Raw genomic sequence first — 17,688 nt, 5'->3', positions numbered from 1 at the left:
GAAACAAATCCAGGCAGACCACTACTGTGCCATTTTGGCACACTTTGGCACAGTTTGGAACAATTACTGAAGTTTTGAATTTATTCTTGAAACTGAAAATGCAGGTTGCCATTATACATTTGGTCATAAAATTATAGTTTTTCCAAAGAAAAACAACAAAATTTTTATTTTTTCAGCACCCTTTATTTTCACAATGAAAAAGGGTGAATAGAGAAAATGAAAAACAGTTCACTTTGAATCATGCCACACTGCAAAACGGTTCTTGGTCGTAAGTTGCATTTTGGCTATCTGTGTGCTTTTTTGCATGGCGTTTGAGCTGTGTCAAAGGATATGAGAATGAAGTAGATACTTTTGTAGAGGAGTCTCAGATGAAGATCTGGATATATGACAAGTGTCAGTTTCAGAGTTAGCTACGAGCTAAAGAGGCCAAGTCCCCTTATAAGGGGACAATCTGGCTTAAGAGGTTAATTCTGGGTCTTCGCCTATAACTTTTTATATGTTTGGAGCTTACAGAGACAGGGATCTTTTCTCATAATAAAAAAGAAAAAAAAAAGATAGCAAGCTAAAGTGCTGAGACAGAGGTTGTAGATTTTAAAGGTAATGTTTGTGGGAATTCTTGCTCGGAGGAGAATATAAATCACGTTATTCTATTCCAATTGTCTTTTTTTCCCTGGCAAGCATTTTACCATCATGCAAATTTATCTCTTCCTGTTGGTATATTTTCACTTACACAAAACAGTTTACTGTGAGTAGGAATAAGCAATCCACCAGAACTTTGGCCCCTTAAATAGTTAAACACACCTGAGTGTAATAAGTTGACTCAAACAAGTTTTAGGGCAGGCAGATACAGCCATGCTGCTCAGTGAGCAAATGCTCCTAAATAGGAAAGAATGAGTTTTGCATGCAAGATCCAGCATCAAATCCAAACCCCAATCCACTGAATCCTCTCTTCTGATTCAGTGCACAGAGAAGCCGGTGCAATGCTCCACACTGCTACGCTTTGCGTCAGATATTTTTCCTGCAGCTTCTCTCTGTCACATTAAAAATTCTGACTTGGCCTACTTTGTGTGAACTGGGAAAAGCAGTGCTGCTCATCAGTGCAGACCAGGCATGTGTACTAGCTGCACATGCACAGCTGTTTCAGCTGTTTGGAATCAACAAATGCATGTGCAGAACATAATGAATGCCAGAAAAGTATGTGCTGCCGCAAGACGCCTGCAGGCCAATCTGTGGGTTCTGTGATACATTATCAGCAGAGAGAAGGCAAACAGATAAAGACGCAAAGATTTCATTTAGGGGTCCTGTTTACCCACAGAGATAAAGCAGAGTGCTAACACCGTCCTGCTGGTGAGCACCACTCCCCCGTGCACAGTAGCTGACGGCAAAGTAAAAAAAAAAAAAAAAACACTTTGAAATAAATATGTTTGAGAGTGAGACCTGGAGGCAAATTACCTCCACCAATTCAACCTGAATATCCCATCCTGTGTAAATAAGCCATCAATGGCTGTCACAGAACTGCTACCTCAGCCAGGACAAAGGACGGCTGCTGCGTGGGCTGCCGCTGCCGACTGTAATTGCAATCTTTCAGACGGGAAATGGCAAATTGCTCCTCTCATCATTAGCAACGAGTTAAGACAGAAAACAGTCACCCAAGCCTGCAAACGTAATTATGATGACATGCTGGGAGGCAGAGGAGCTTCTAGAGTACACATCTGGAGCTTTCATGAGACCACAGCAGCCTGAATCAACAGGTCTGGATTGGGGCTCTGGACTGTGTTGACCTTCCCCCATAACCCTCCCACAGTGCTTCTTTTTTTAACCTTATCGACAGCCTGGCAGACTTACTTGTGCAGGCCACAGATGGAGGGTCAGAGAGCGCTCGGTAGTAGCCATCCTCACAGTCGCAGCGCCATGAGCCCTCACGGTCGTTGAAGCTGTGCGCTGGACAGCGAGAGCACTGAAGGTCCTGAGAGGACGACTTGTAGAAACCACGACCGCAGGCTGTGGGCAAGAAACAAAAAAAAAGAAATTAAACATGCCACTTAGCATATAAAAAGGATCTTTCATTGCACATTTACTAATGTTTGCTCTATAGAACTTCTGAATGGGTACATTTGTGGATTAGCAGCAAAACCTTTCAATTTTTAGTTACCATGAAGATTAAGCAGTGAAAGCTCACGCAAAAGGAAGTGGAAACAACGACTTTTTGATTTTATTAAACATTCAATCAAAATAGCTGTCGCCGACAGATTTACATAGCTCTAGTTTGGTTAAAATTAAACACCTACATTTAAAACTTTTTTTCAGTTTCATTACTGGTGCTAATCCTCATAATGAGAGCAGCTTAGCTTTTTAAGCCAAATTGGAAGAGACAAATGTGCATGGATGAGTTAATTAATGGCTTGAACAACTTTAAGAAAAAAAAAAAACTATGAACTATCTAGTGGGAGCGTCCACTACGGAATAAGTTGCTTTAAATTAGAGATCCACTAGAAACCTGGTGCTGATCAAAATCAGTTTTAATATCCCCATCAATGACTGGTCGGTTGGAAACTCAAAAATACCAATCTTATTCTAACCCTGAACATACCAAGTTACCTATGTGCTACCAGGTCGCACTGACAAAACTGGTGTGGATTCCGTTACAGAGTGAAGAACACACACACACTTTGCTCACACTCAGTGAGGTAAAACTGCATTGAAATTGTATTGTCTACAACGTGTGTGCGAGAGAGCAAGGTTTTCAGCAGATAATAGGAAGGCAAGACAGAGTACCACAAAGTTGTTCTCTTTGGAGTTTAGAAACCTTTATCAGTCATAGAACTTGCTGGATTGAGTCAAAGTTAGGATCTAATTTCTCTGGAAAAAAAAGAGTCTAAAATTTTAGTTATGCTAACCATACTAATTGCTAATATGAAATGCTTAATACAGTTTAGAACAAACTAGCTAGAAGAATAATTTTCAATGTTGTTCTTATATCGTCTCATAGTTGCTGAAGAAAAATCAGCAAAATAAAAAATGTGTCAAAAGGGCTTTAATAAAATAAAATAACCACTAGCTCAGCATCTACTAAGAAAAGCAAAGTTAAATAAAATGTGTGTGTGTGGATCTCCAGTAGATTCTGGTCCAGAGTTTTACAGTCCCAGCAGCTTTCATTGCTGCGTTGAGTCTTCCCAGAGGTTTGTGATCAGCAATACTTGTCTAACAGGAGTGTCAGTTGAAAAGTCAAGACCGCTACTACTTACCTAAAATTCCAACATCAAATAAATGAGCAAAAATCATTTCTAATCTGAAAATTAACAAATGCCTGGAATTTTGCCCAAAGTTATCTGAAATAACCCAGCTAAGCCAACTTCAAACAAGATGCCATTCAATGATGATCTCAGAAGTCATTACAGATCACTAAATGTCTTGAGGTGATATTAGTCCTGTACAAACACAGTCCCAGAAATACACCTGTGTTCCCATAGTGAAGCGGGCAAGAAAGAACAAACCACCATTTCACATGTTGAAGATCGAGCCAGTCCTCAGCAATCCCAGATCTCCAGCCCTGGAATAAAGTAAAGCTTGGGAGGAACAAAACAGAACGATTTCTGTTCTAATGAATGCTAAGGTCAGCAGAGGGCTTTGACCTGTTTAGAACACGGGCTATCTGTGAGAAGAGATATTGTCCATATAAAGATTAGCAAATAAAGCAATTAATGGTTAACCTTTGACCTTCAAAGCAGCACCACTGCTGGTCAGCTAGACTACTACATTGTTTAATTGCTTACTAGAATGATAAATTCAGCTGTTTGAGAATATTTTCACAGCTAATCAAGGAATGCCAAAATCACTACTATTTAGGGGTTAGTTTAGATTTATTTTAAATGAGATTGTGTAACGTTAATATCCTTAATAGTTCCCTGACGTATAATATAACCATATTATGTCTCTGTGAGTGTTATGGTTTGTTTGATATTGGACCCCAGAATGCAGACGAGCAGGCATCGTGATGGTAAGTGAAAAAAGGTTTAATTACAAAAACTCACACTCAGCAGGAGGCAGGAACAAAACAAACAGGCAGGCAAGACAGGCATGGCATGATCAAAAAGACAAGACTAGGTTTGCGAACAAGACATGAGCATGACAACAAGACATGAGAATGAGAAAAATGTTTCCGCGACGACTAACTGAACAGGTCTGTATATATGGAGTGAAAACCAGGTGGAGCAAGGAGACAGATTAACTTGAAGCAGGTGAACAGAATAAACTTAATTGACAGACAGAACAAAACGTGGCTGCGGCAAAAACAGAGACTCTAAAATACAAACAAAACCAAACTTGACAAAACATGAACAAGATGACAAAACTAAAGCATTACCAGGAAAATAACAGAAGCATGATTCAAAATCTAAGAAGAATAATAACAAAAGAACGAGTCAAAACCTTAACTGTGAAAAACATAAGAAAAAACCAGAAACCAAAAACCAAACAACCCCAAATCATAACAGTGAGCTAATTGAAAAAGTAAATAAATCCTCAGAGTGGCGAAAGGTATCAATCAGCCTCCTTTGTTGATTGGGAGTTTGCTGGGATAATTAAAAAACTATAAGACTAGAAAACCATCTTTGAATTTGTAGGACAACTGAGGCAACATTTAAACATCTATACCATCATTGGAGCTAGGGAGGACTGACTAGTTGTAGTCAATCTGGTGGATTCAAGAGGCTTGACCCATCTACATTAAGTTTACATAGTGACATGGAAAGACTGTTTATTCAATTCTAAACTATTATTTGCCCATGTAGCTTATATCTGACTAATATAATATAACATTTTTAGTTTGCGTTGTTTTAAACTGCTAAAGTTAGCAAAAACAGTATAGCCCTACATCTGACTAGTTTGTTAACTTCCACCACTCTAAGGATTTATTTTCGGTGATCTATCTACAACAGGTAGGGGGACTATTACTAGTAATAACCTCTCAGAACCTGATTTAGAAAAGTTCTTACTAACCCTTCAAAGTAACAGTGTAAAACTGTAATTGGGCTAGCTATGAGAAGATTGTCTAGAGGCACTGCTGCAAAGTCAGTGACTGGATGCAACTGACTATTTTTTACCAACTGGCTTCATATGATCAACTGAATTTAACGCTAATATAAATACAGGATAAACCAGATTGATTTAATTAGGCTAAATGTTTCTAAAAAACGGATATGAATTTGATCTGTTTGTCTTGTGATGGTTCTTAAAAACTGAACTGAAGGACAGAGCAAAACTGTGCCATATTCAAAACAATAGGCACTTGGAACCTACTACTAAATGTAGTAATATTTTTGCTTAGGTACATGAAATAAAATATAAGTTGCATTAATAATATTTTAACTGTAAAAATCTATGTTAGATATTTCTTTTTGCAGCAGTTTGAAAAATTTTTGCTTTTCTGTTTTAAATAAAAGCAGCTCAATTTGACTCAAGGAGACAATACCCTGAGAATCTCATACCATGCCTACACTGGTGTGTGAATAATAAAACTAAATGCAATCTAGGCCACATGATTTCAATGTTCCAGTTGACAATAAACGTTAGCGCAGAGTGCTTTGAAAAAGAACAATATGGATAAGTAAATCGGTCAGATTCCTAAACAATCTCCAAGAAGTCTATACTTCAGTGAATAGATCTGCATAGAAACTATGAAATTACACTAAAATGTATTTTTCATGAGCCACTGGGGTAAAAGGGCTATGATTATCCTACCAACTACCTCTATATTTCAGAACCCCTCTTTTATTCAATCCTTTTTCTTTTCCTTCAGCAACCAGCTCTCCTGACAGCTCTGGCAGGAGAAGGACAGAGTTTTCTGCCTTAACACTTCCAGGGACGAATCTGAGGGTATCCTGACTTTAGCTACATGAAAGTGCTGTCATTCTCTATTTATTGCTCTGCTGCAGCCTTGTGAAACAAGACCTTTTTTTAAAAGAGAAGTAACGACATGATTTTATCTTTAATCTTTCTTTACTTTTGTAAGCCGGTAATTGAAAACAGATCCATAAGGAGGCTGAAAGGCCTGAATGCTGACTGCACAAAACCTCTTCACAAAGCTCTCAAGTGCTTACTCATCATATTTAGCTGTTTTTTTTTTTTACCATTTGTAAAGTTCTGATGAGAGATAACATTTAGGAAACAGCAATGTAAGCTGTGTCTAGTTGCAATGTCTGATATGCAGTGTAAACACTGCTACATAATGACACTGAAGTGCCTTCTCCAGCTGGTTAAAAATTGGCCAGATCCCGCAGCTTTAAGCCTGCATGCCAGGCTTTTTAACATTCTGATAAGGTGGTGAGCCTGTTTGCCTTTGGGTTTCTAAGAGCTCATCTGCTGGGTGGCCAGCCTGCTGAGGGGGAGAAGCCAGCTGGGACTGGAGCTAACTCCCACAGCGACAGCAGACAGGAGGATCCACAGTCCTGAGTGTGGTGAGTGGGAGGCTTTAGCAAGGGAGGTAAGAGCGCTAAGCTTATAACTAGCTATAACTGAGCTACAAGCTATCACTTGTAAAATATTCCTCCATTCTTTAAACATGATGTAGCCTCTTGAAGTGGGTGTTTTCTTCAAAGGTTTTCAGTGATTAGTAGATAACTTACCCTCCCTTCTTTCTTATAGATACAGTTTAGATCTTCCTACATGCTCAATCTAACAAAGTTGGCCCAAAACTACTGTCTTAAACAATTCAACTTAAAATGTCTTCACAATTCACATGAAAGAGAGTCAATACATCTTTCATTTCTGGATTATATTGTTATATACACTAATTGGCCATTTATTTAGCTGCACCTTGCTTGCACTGAGTTTGATCCTGTTTTGCTTTTCAGAACTACCTTGATTCTATGTGGGGTAAATGTAACACGGTGTCTTAGACCTAAAAAAAAAGGTGACTTTGCTGTGCTCTACATTGGAGGTTAAATGTCATAAATATTTTTCTTAGGTTAAAGTTGAGATAAAATGTTAGATGTTTTGCTGTACAGAAAAACAGTCAGTTTATCTTTCTTCAAACTCCAGTCCAGTTAGGCTATATTCTACTAATTCAATCGGAATAATACAGTCTCAAATTCTTACTAACAGGGAACTTTTTTTTCACATTCTTTAAAAAAATCCTGGTTACTGTTGAGTTTTCAACGGATCAGTTCAGGCTCTGTTTTGGAATCTGTCCGGCTTTGCCTTAACACTTACCATGTTATCAGTTACATTACTAGTAAATAAATACTCAGGACTCAAAACATATATGCTGTGAGATTAGTTTTTTTATTAACCACACTTGCTCTTGCTACTTCTTTTCCACTGACAGTATATGTGTTTATCAGTGCACCCAACTGAGTTTAGCAACCGGAAATGTTTACAGAGCCAACAAGGCGTCAAATGAGGTCTCAAAAATCGAACGCCTGTATGACACAGGCAACTAAGTGTTTCTGCAGCTCTCACCACCACTGGCAGTGCATTGAGTGACAAGTACAAACATAGCCATCCCAGCCCAGCATTCCAGCCTCAGCAACTGCAGTGTGCTGACTCTCTGTCGAAGAGTTCTCTTTTTCCTGTCTCCGCATGCTGGAGGAACGCTCTCAGTCAAAGCCAGTTGATAGAGAGTGAGATCTTTCTTTGTTGACTGTCCCTGCAGCAACACTTTCTATCTGAGGAGAAATAACTGCAAAGCAATTACATCGACTCTGTTTACCCGGTAGCCTTCCCATCTGACACAGTGACTGACACCTTACGAGCAAACAATGACACACAAACATGTTAAAACATTGCACCAAAAGGCCTGACTGCCATATTGGCAATGACTTTGACAAGAGGACTTAAAGTCCATCATGTAATTACATGTATAAGGATGAAGTGTTTCAGAGTGATTCGTTGGGGAGCAGCACTTCTAAGTGAGCCTGGTCCTCTTCTTGTGAAGATAAAAGGCGTCGGCAGGCTGGTGCTTGTTGACAAGAGGTCAGTTATAAAAAGCTCCGCACCAGATCCAAGAACAGGCTTATTTACAACACGGACAAATAAGTCAGTCCTTTGAGAAGCGGGCTGAGGTTTAGCAGACGAAGAAAAAAATAAGGCCACATTTCAGCCTGTTCCTCAGCAGGCTAAAGAAGAAGCCTCTGAAATTTCTCTTCCACTGGTCAAGCATTTTTATTCATTCATGTGTGGGGAGAGAAACTGCAGTCAGCATTTTACAAAGAGAGAGGACAAAGAAGAAAGAACAGGTTCTCAGATTAGTGAGACAGAGATAATCAAATACCCTTACGGCTATAGTGTCTCTATCACAGCCTGAAGAGTAGGACCAAATCTTCTTATCTTGTACAGACACATACATAACAAGAAGCAGGGGGGGTTCTGTATTTTCCAAAGAACGGGTTCATTTCCTTTGTCCTCTAAACTGAGCATCTTAAAATTCCTGAATTGCATCCAATTTTCTCAGACTTTGGCAGTGTCATGACTCTCTGGGTGATGGACAGCAAAGGAGGAGAAAGAACAGAATCAACTTCTTATTTGCCAAGTCCGACTTACTCTTCTCCGTTCAAACTGAAAATAATTGATTGCCTTCTTTGGGGTGACACAGTGGGCTTTTTTCTTGTTTTAATCTTCTGCTTTTGCTGACACATTGTGTTCTAAATCTGACCTTTAAGTTTCTCTGTGTGTTGGAATAAATAGGTCTCCAGCAACAAAAATTAAACAGTAGACAAAACTGATGTAGCTATATGGATGGAAATTGTTAGCATGAGAACATGTTTCCTTGCAAAGACTGGTGCTGTGGGCTGCTGTGATTAGGATGTTAAGCCACTGTCCAACTGCCATTGTCTATATACATTATATAGTCAAAGGTATTGGGTCGCACCACCAAATCATCAGATTCTGGTGTTCCAATCACTTCCTGACTAGCCTATAGTGCTAACCTCAACCTTCTTGAACACCTTTGGGATGTCATTTAAGTATGAACACACTTCTAAACCTTGAGGAAGATGTTTACACAATAGGTAAAGTTGCTATTGCTGATAATGGTGGCTCCATCAGCAAATCAGAGCTTATAGTTTAAGAATAGAATGTCATCAAAGTTCATGTACATGTAAAGGCAGACAGACACCTTTGGCAATATAGTGTATATTGGAAGCCATCTGTTTCTAACCCTAACCTTTAGTATCCTGAGGTGATTTGAATCTTCAACAGTGCAAACTCAGTGTCTGCATAGCATAGCTGTAATGAGGATTATAACTGGTTTGTATATGGATTAGCAATCACTTAAGGATGCCAGGTCAGGATATTAAATATACATGTTAGGGAGAGTTGATATGGCTATAATGTGGCTACTACTTGGCTATAAAAATGTACAGCATAAATGCACAAAAACTGAACTCGGAAAAAGTATACATCAAACAAACATTGTATTGAGGCAGTTTCCAAGGCAAGGCATTTGGTTGGAAAATAAGAATCACAGACATGTACTGTGCCATATACACAGGCCTATAAGTCTCAGCAGGTAATGCTAAGTGGCTAGCAGTTAGCTAGATCATTGCTGCAGTCTTGCAATCTTTAAGAAGCACTTCAGTTTTGAGTATTCTTTCCATCCATCCATCTATACAAACATACATCTTCCATTTATCAAAGTTATGCTTAAATACACTACCGGTCAAAAGTTTGAGAACGTTTTTCCCACTTAATGGGTCTCTTTATTTTCATGACTATTTAAATTTTAGATTCTCAACAGAGACAACAAAACTATGTATGAACACATGGAATTATGTAGTAAACAAAAAGTATGAAATAACTCCAAACATCTTTATATTTTAGATTATTACAAAATAGCCTCCCTTTGCTTTGATGACTGCTTTGCTCTCTTGTCGTTCTCTCCACAAGCTTCATGAGGTGGTCACCTGAAATGGTTTTCTAATGAGTCTTGAAAGAACTTCCCAGACGTTCATTGAGAGATGGCCAGAGGTTAATATTTCAGTCATTACAGCAAAGGGTGGCTACTTTAAGGATTCTAAAATATAACATATTTAAAGTTATTTTACTATTGTTGGTTTGCTACATAATTGCATGTGTTCATTCACTGTTTGATTCCTTCATTGAGGATCTACGTACAATATAAATAGTCAAAAACATCAAGAAAACTATTAAATGAGAAAGCCGTTCTAAAACTTTTGACCGGTAGTGTATACTCAAGAGGTAAAACCAGACATCAGCCTCCACAGTGACACTCATGTGGGATCACAATACATTCCCACACCATGATGGATATATAGTGGTTTCATCAAGTTCTACGTCAGCTCAAGAGTCTCCTCCCAGTGTATTGTATCCAGAAAACCTCAAAAGGGAGGCCTCCATTGCAAACCCCTTCAGTAAATATAGTCATACTGAATGAGTCAAGTCATTGCTCAAAGACAGAAACACAATCACATCACCCTTAAACTGAAAAGATGAGACCCAGAGGTTCCCAACTCTTATTTGACCAAAAACAGCTTCTGTTCAGGAAAACCACAAACACGATCTATGGCAAGGGCTAGCCATGGTGGAGTCAAATCCACACCGGAAGCAAGTACCAAGAATGAGAACACAGTTCTGGCTATTTAGTTCTTAGTGTAACGACTAACACATGTCTTAAGGTGTTACGTAGGAGAATTCAATTCAATTCAGTTCAGTTTTATTTATATACCGCCAATACCCAACACGTCATCTCAAGGCACTTTACAAATTCAATTTAATCGAATCATACAGATCTCAAGTAGGGGGTATACATTCTAATTAATCCTAACAATCCAACAGTGCAGTCAGATTCAGTTTATTATTCAAATAGGTGATGCTAACCAATTTGAATAATCCCATTCTAACACTCATACTTATATTTCAGGTTATTTGCAAGTTTGCTGATGGGTCAGAAAAAGAAAAAGGTTGATTTCAGAGCTTTGCTGGTAAAGCAGATGGAGGAGGTGTAATTTAATCAATTGAGAAAATAAAAAAAAAACATTGGGGGAAGAAACCTTGGGTATCATACCATTGCAAGAATAAAAGAAACCTTGGACATTAACTTGTCTTTTGCAGGAACTGAAAACTAATCTTAAAAGTTACAACTCTAATCAAGGTTAAAATGCTTATTGGTGCTGAGCACAAATCTAAAGAACTGGTCAAAGCAGGGCAGCCGGGATATTGAATTTCCTCTCATCTTTCTCAATATTGCTGTGGACAGGGCTAAAAGTGAGATCAAGTGTGAGACTGTGGGAGATTCCCTCGGTTTTTTGGAGACTGTCGGAGCCAAAGTGAGAATGACTAGTGTGGGCCCTTCTGTCTACACAGTCCACGCATGATGAGTGCTGTCAGGGCCTGGCCTCCCCCTTTCTTCTCCGGCTGCCCTCCCGTCCGGCCTGATTATGTGTTAAATCCGCCCAGGCATATGTGGAAAGAATGTGTGCTGAAGGGATCCAGCCATGGCTGTGGAGATCCGGGCAGAGCAGGATAGAAGATAGCACCCCATTAGAGTGATAAAAGAGGCAGAGGAAGGAGAGCAGCTGACAGGACCAACACGCTGGCCCCGTCGCTGATGAATGCCATGTGGAGCGGGTCAGGGACGATAAAGGAAACAGTTTATTTTCTTATTTCAAAAACAGTATTGCTTTCTGTAAAATAATAACTAAGGCTGTTACAGATTTTACATCTAAACATGGCTCTGGTATAATATGTATCCTGTCACCTGTTGTTTAACTATCTATTATCCACCAATCTGATTTGTCCACTAAGAAGAGCACCTTGTTTTTAGCAACTAGCCTCCAATTTTGTGCAAGTTAGAGGTTGCTGCACGTCCCTTAAAATCTGAAATCGGTCCATATTTCATTCTTAAATTCTATTAAATTCTATAAAATCAACATCAGATGGGAATGGGCTGGTATTTACAAGTTATCCTAAGCACATCCTCTTGCCTACAGTTTGTATGAAAACAGAAGCAGACTGACTAGTTGTGGTCAAAGGCCCTAGCCAAAGATCTGCACCAACAGATCTATGCTGCCTTTCCCATGTGTCTTCTACGGCTCAACTTAATTTTAAATCTCAAAGATTTTTTTTTAACAATAAAATGAAATATCATGTGTCTATTTCAACAATAGTATATATTTACATATAGCTACATACAACCATTATATGAATTATTTAAATTCCATTATGTTTATTATGAAACTCTTTTTAATAAATTAGTTTGAATTTTGACCTGGTCTCTTTGGCAACTTTATACAATATAACTTGATTTCTTTATTAACATTAATACATGTGCATTAGTTTAACCTATTAATAAAAATTCTGCCCATGTGGAGAAAAGTTACAAACATGATTTGAATGTAAAGGAGAATTTAATTTCCTATTCAAGCAATTGAACAGAGGGCAATGCTGCTAAGGCTAAACTGGTTCTCAGAGTTGTGACATTTAGGCTGACACACACACATAGGCTGACACACACACACACACACACACACATATATATATATATATATATATATATATGTATATATATATATATATATATATATATATATATATATATATATATGTAATGTCACTCTACCCTTGAGCCCAAAGTTTATTCCATCTTGGGACTACTTGACACATCACTGGGTGAGTGGGAGTAACAGGGGTTAGTAGAGGCCTGGCAGCTCAATCCTTTTCCTCTTGGCAGGTTCGTCTGCTGTCTAAACACAAGCAGCTGTGTAAGATAGGACAGTGTGAGGGTAAATTAAATCATTAACTCCTTACAAAAAAAAGTAAATTCACCTTAAAAGTTGTCTGATGGCTTCTATCACAGCGAGATCCACTGTTAAGACCATCATAAGCATTCTCTGTCAGCTGTTTCAAAAAGCCCTGCGTCTAGCTGGATGCTCTGACAAGCATGAAATGCTTTTTAAAAGCCCAACTCCTTTGTGTTTTTCAGTCTTACTTTCAAGGCGTGCGATTAGGACCATGACCGTGTGTTCTGACTATACAGAGGGATGTCAATAGCTCACACAGAACTTATTTCTTATGCATTACTGTTGCCCTGGGCGTGCTTGCTTTGCTCTGATTAGATGTGACTTATGTTCTTTGCCTCAATAAATAGTAGGCCTCAGTGTGGACATTCATCAGGCTCTGTTTACTGGCCTTTTATGCATGCTGAACTATGGCTACATCTCTTTTATGGACTAAAGCCTGTGGTGTTTTCCCCTCCAATGCATGAGGCTGTACATCTTCTGAGTCATTTAGAGCAATGTAAACATGCAAACCAGTGAGAAATCCTATACGGGTGTATGTCTTCTGCTTTAAAAGTCAATGGAAAGCTACATTCATCTCATCATGTGGCTAGTATTTAGACTTTTACAACAGCAATAGCTTAGGAGATATTAAATGTACTTTGGAGGAAGAATATTATTTATCTACCCAAATGCCTTTACTAATATTTTGCATGAAACTTTTTCTACCATCAAAATCATGCCAAAATTGTTTTTTTCTGAGTCAGTCTTTTCTATTGTTTAATAATAGATACAAACATCCATAAATAAAAAAAAACATTATTTACCCTCATAATTCTATAACTCCAAATGTGATTCAATTCAAAATCAATGTAGCCTACATGTAAATGAATAATCGATGCTAATTTTCTGATTAAAACAGAAGGGAGAAATAACATGAATGCATGTAAGCAGCAGATGAAAATAATGTCTGCTTTAACAGGAAAAACAAAATTCAGAAAACAATATAGACAGCACAGGTATAATGCTGATATTCTCTCAGAATACTTCAGTGCATCCTTTGGAATAGAAAGAAGAAATAAATGACATATTTTGTTTGCGTGTGTGGAGCACACTGAATAAACACTGAAATTTCAAATGTAGTACAGATTGAGAAACACCACTAGAATTTGTGACACTTAAATACCATTTCTACTGCTGTCTGTGGAAATTTAAATGTAAAAATGGCAGGTCAAAAAATATTTTTGCCCCTCTCAAAAATGAACGACAAAATCTTTACTGGCATTACAGTAATCAAACCCTTTTTACAATTGCTGAGCATCTTTTTGCATTTTTCCACTAATATTATGACGATTTATCTTTGATGATGAGCTCCAAGTCTCCAAGCTCCAAGTTTCCAAGTCAGATTCACATAGCTCATATTATGTAGGTTTCTTCAAAGAGCCGTTGTAGATTCTGATGGCTGTGGGCAGGAAGGATCTCCTGTAGCCCTCCGTCTTACAGCAGATCTGAAGAAGCCTTTGACTGAAGACACTCTCTTGTTGTAGGACAGTCTCATGAAGAGGATGCTCAGGGTTCTCCATAATGTTCTTCATTTTATGAAGAATCCGTCTTTCCACAATGATCTCCAGAGGTTCCAGAGGAGTCCCCAGAACAGAGCCAGCCTTCTTTATTAGCTTGTTCAGTTTTTTAAGCCCCTGCCTCTGATGCAGCTACCCCAGCAGATGATGGCAGAAGAGATCACACTCTCCACAACAGACTTATAGAAGATATGCAGCATCTTGCTGCAAACACCAAAGGACCTAAACTTCCTCAAGAAGTACAGTCTGCTCTGTCCCTTCTTGTAGATGACTTCACAGTTGCATCTGCACTCTGTTGTTCAGGTGAACACAGAGGTATTTATACTCCTCCACCACCTCCACTCATGATGGAAATGGTGTTTGACCTATTCCAGATTCTATTAAATTCTACAATCATCTCCTTTGTTTTAGTCACGTTCAAGATGAGATGATTGTTTCCACACCATGCCACAAAGCGGTCCACCAGCTCCCTGTAATCATCTTCTTGTCCATCTCTGATCCACCCTACGTCTGCAGAACCATCCGAGTATTTCTGCAGATGACAGGAGTCTGTCTTGTACTGGAAATCTGAGGTAAATCTGCTGCCATTGAAGGCAAAAGGACAATCTACAATGGTAAATGGACTGAACTTCTATAGCACTTTTCCAGTCATATAGACTGCTCAAAGCACTTTACACTAGAGCCACATTCACCCAATCGGACTCACTATCGCTCACATTCATACACCGATATGCAGATCGGTAGGCAACTTGAGGTTAAGTGCCTTGTCCAGGGGCACATCGACATATGGCAGGAGGAAGCTGAAATCGAACCCACATCCTTCTGATTGCAAGACGACTACTCTTCCTACTGAGCCACAGTCGCCTCTATCACAATTGAATCATAAAAACCTTCTGAGATTTTAAATGCTTTTTAACAACCTGATTACTTTGTGATAGTTGTACTGAGTAAATGTCTTGTTTGGGGCTAAATTGTTAGGACCATTAGTTACAATCCTTGGCTCACTCATTGTGTCCACACCAAAAATGAATCCTAGGCTCATAAAAAGCATATCAGAACACAATAGCAAAGAGCCCAGAGTGCTAAATAACTGTTCATGTAACAGAGATCGAGTTTTAAAGGCCAACCTCTTCTCATCAACTTCATTCCATAGATCAACATCTCCCCTTGGCCTTGGAAGAACAGGGAAGCAAGGGCACAGTTGCCATTAGACCATAAGCAGAATGAAAAGGAAGCACTGAAACTTGTAAGGAACGGTTTAAGACTCAGATTTGACATTATGCTGGATCCTCTCACCAACCCTGCGCATTCTTGGATTGGCTCTGTCTGACTGCTGCCGGGCTCCACACATCCACACAACCGGGCTATTCATCCGAGGTACCTGTGCTTAGCAGGAGATAAGTAGCTTTCTGTGAGAAACAATGGGAAGATTAGCATTCCCTTACACTGTGTTGGAGGGTACGGAGCTTTGCCCTCTAAGAAGAGAAAACCCAAAGGAAGCGCCTGCTCGGTTACTCGGCAAAGATCAAAGCTATGCTCTGATTAAGTTATACTAAACATTCTGCTAATTCTGTTGTGGTTTTGGTCAAACTAATACTATAGCCAGTCCTTAGATGTGCTACAATTTGAATTCTTCAAAGAAAACATTATCAAGTTCCAAGTGAAATTACCGTCCTTTTTGTAATCTCTGCTTAAACTTGTTTCTGATTCCCTGACACTTCAACTTGCCACATTGACTCTAAATTAGCCCCCAGAGTTCAGATTACTCAAAATTACAAAATAATATTTACTTATTTTCACCTAGATAGGATCAGATTCCAGTCTCCAACAAATTACAGATAAGATAAACTCAATAAATTTTTACTCTTAAAAAAAGCTTGGGAAAAGAGAGTATGATTGTTTTGTCTGTAGCTTCAGAACAATGAAGAGTCTTTCTGACAGAACATCCTGGTACTGATTACTTGAAAATTCTCCTTTCAATCTTCTGAGAAACCACGGGTGATACTTGCTCACTTTCATTTTATCTGGCAGGAGGTAATTATCTCTAGAAAAGAGACAGGCTAAACGGTATTCTTTTATCTTAACTTAAAATAAGTGGAAGACTATGAAGCCAATGCTGTTAAAGAAATGTATCTGCTGTGGTTCAGAGGGACTTATAAAAGAAGTAGGAATATAATCTCACAAAACATGATTACTTCAACTGCATTAGTCACTTCTTACATTAAGACAAATGCCAAAGACCAAACTCAAACACGTCTTCTCTTTTTGCACTCCTGTTGATTTACAGCTTGGATTTGGATGTGGAAAGTAAAGAACATTCCAAGATTAAATGCAGTAAAATGATGGGCTTTCCCTCTGGCTGGGTTGCATCATGAATCTGCACACAGTCCTCCTAAGAGGTCCTCGTTTCTTTGAGCTGTTGCGCCGAGTGAGCTTTTTCAAATGGCTTCTCAGTGACATGGAAAATATCCCTGCCTAATCGTCTTTTGTTTAGCTCATTTAACTCACATGAAAACAGGAGAGTGGGCCCTTAAGGCTAGCCGGGCAGATACCTTTAATGGATGAGATGGCTTAAAAAAGCAGCTGTGCTAAAAGACACTGCAAGACAACTGTGAACTCAACATTATGGGGATAAAAGCACAGGATCCAACAGTCTGACAAACCCAAAGCCCCTAGCAGCCCAAGCAAAGCTGCTACCAAAACATTGCCCGTCAGAAACTGGGCATTATCTCTGGATAGTGCCAGTGCTTACAACCCCCCTGACTGGATGAAGCCTGTGCTAGTCTACCCACCCCAACAGACATGCAAAAGAAAGAGCTAGAACAATGTCAACCTAACACATCACTGCAAAAACTTACCGCCTGGAGTCAGATAACCACAAAAGGTTCTTCAGGTCTTGATTGCTCTCAAAAGTATACTTTAAATTTAAAACAAGATTTTTTTATGGATCCTTGTTTTGTATTTTAAGTCAGGGAATTTAAAACCTTTTAGACTAAACCCTCTATTATATTTCTAAACCTTAAGATAATCCATGCATATACGGGAAGAACGCGCATACTGTATGCAGAAGGACCCCAACTGCGATTCAAATGCAGGACCTTCTTGCTCAACAGGAACAGTGCTAACAAACTATGACATCATGCATCTTGGAACAAACCAACCTTTGCATGAGTCGTAGTTGTCCCAGGCATGGTTATTATTGAACAGCAGTACTCGTGCTCGAAGAAAAATGTTGAATTCCGAGAGAAAGAGTTTAGTTTTCTGTAACAGAGCCACCCAAGCACATTTTAACTTCTGCTTCCACCTCTCTGAATGTTAGTGGAGAAGAAAACTGTGCAGTTATGTAATAAGTTATTGATTTTCCTCTTGAAGGAAGA

At 38.9% G+C, this 17,688-nt stretch overlaps 1 protein-coding gene across 5 annotated transcripts in view; it reads right to left on the bottom strand.

The window, feature by feature from the left end:
• The window catches only part of epha7 (eph receptor A7), a 121,754-nt gene that overhangs the window by 92,082 nt on the left and 11,984 nt on the right, over positions 1-17,688 (bottom strand). For all 5 annotated transcript variants that reach the window (XM_047387694.1, XM_047387695.1, XM_047387696.1 and 2 more), the window contains exon 4: positions 1,846-2,001. In XM_047387694.1, coding sequence (XP_047243650.1) covers positions 1,846-2,001 — 156 coding nt within the window. The remainder of the gene's footprint in view (positions 1-1,845; positions 2,002-17,688) is intronic.

This window comes from Girardinichthys multiradiatus, chromosome 15 (genome assembly GCF_021462225.1).
Source record: "Girardinichthys multiradiatus isolate DD_20200921_A chromosome 15, DD_fGirMul_XY1, whole genome shotgun sequence".
Lineage (NCBI taxonomy): Eukaryota > Metazoa > Chordata > Actinopteri > Cyprinodontiformes > Goodeidae > Girardinichthys > Girardinichthys multiradiatus.
The sequence above is the reverse complement of the archived record's forward strand: the minus strand, read 5'-3'. Positions and strand labels throughout refer to the sequence as shown.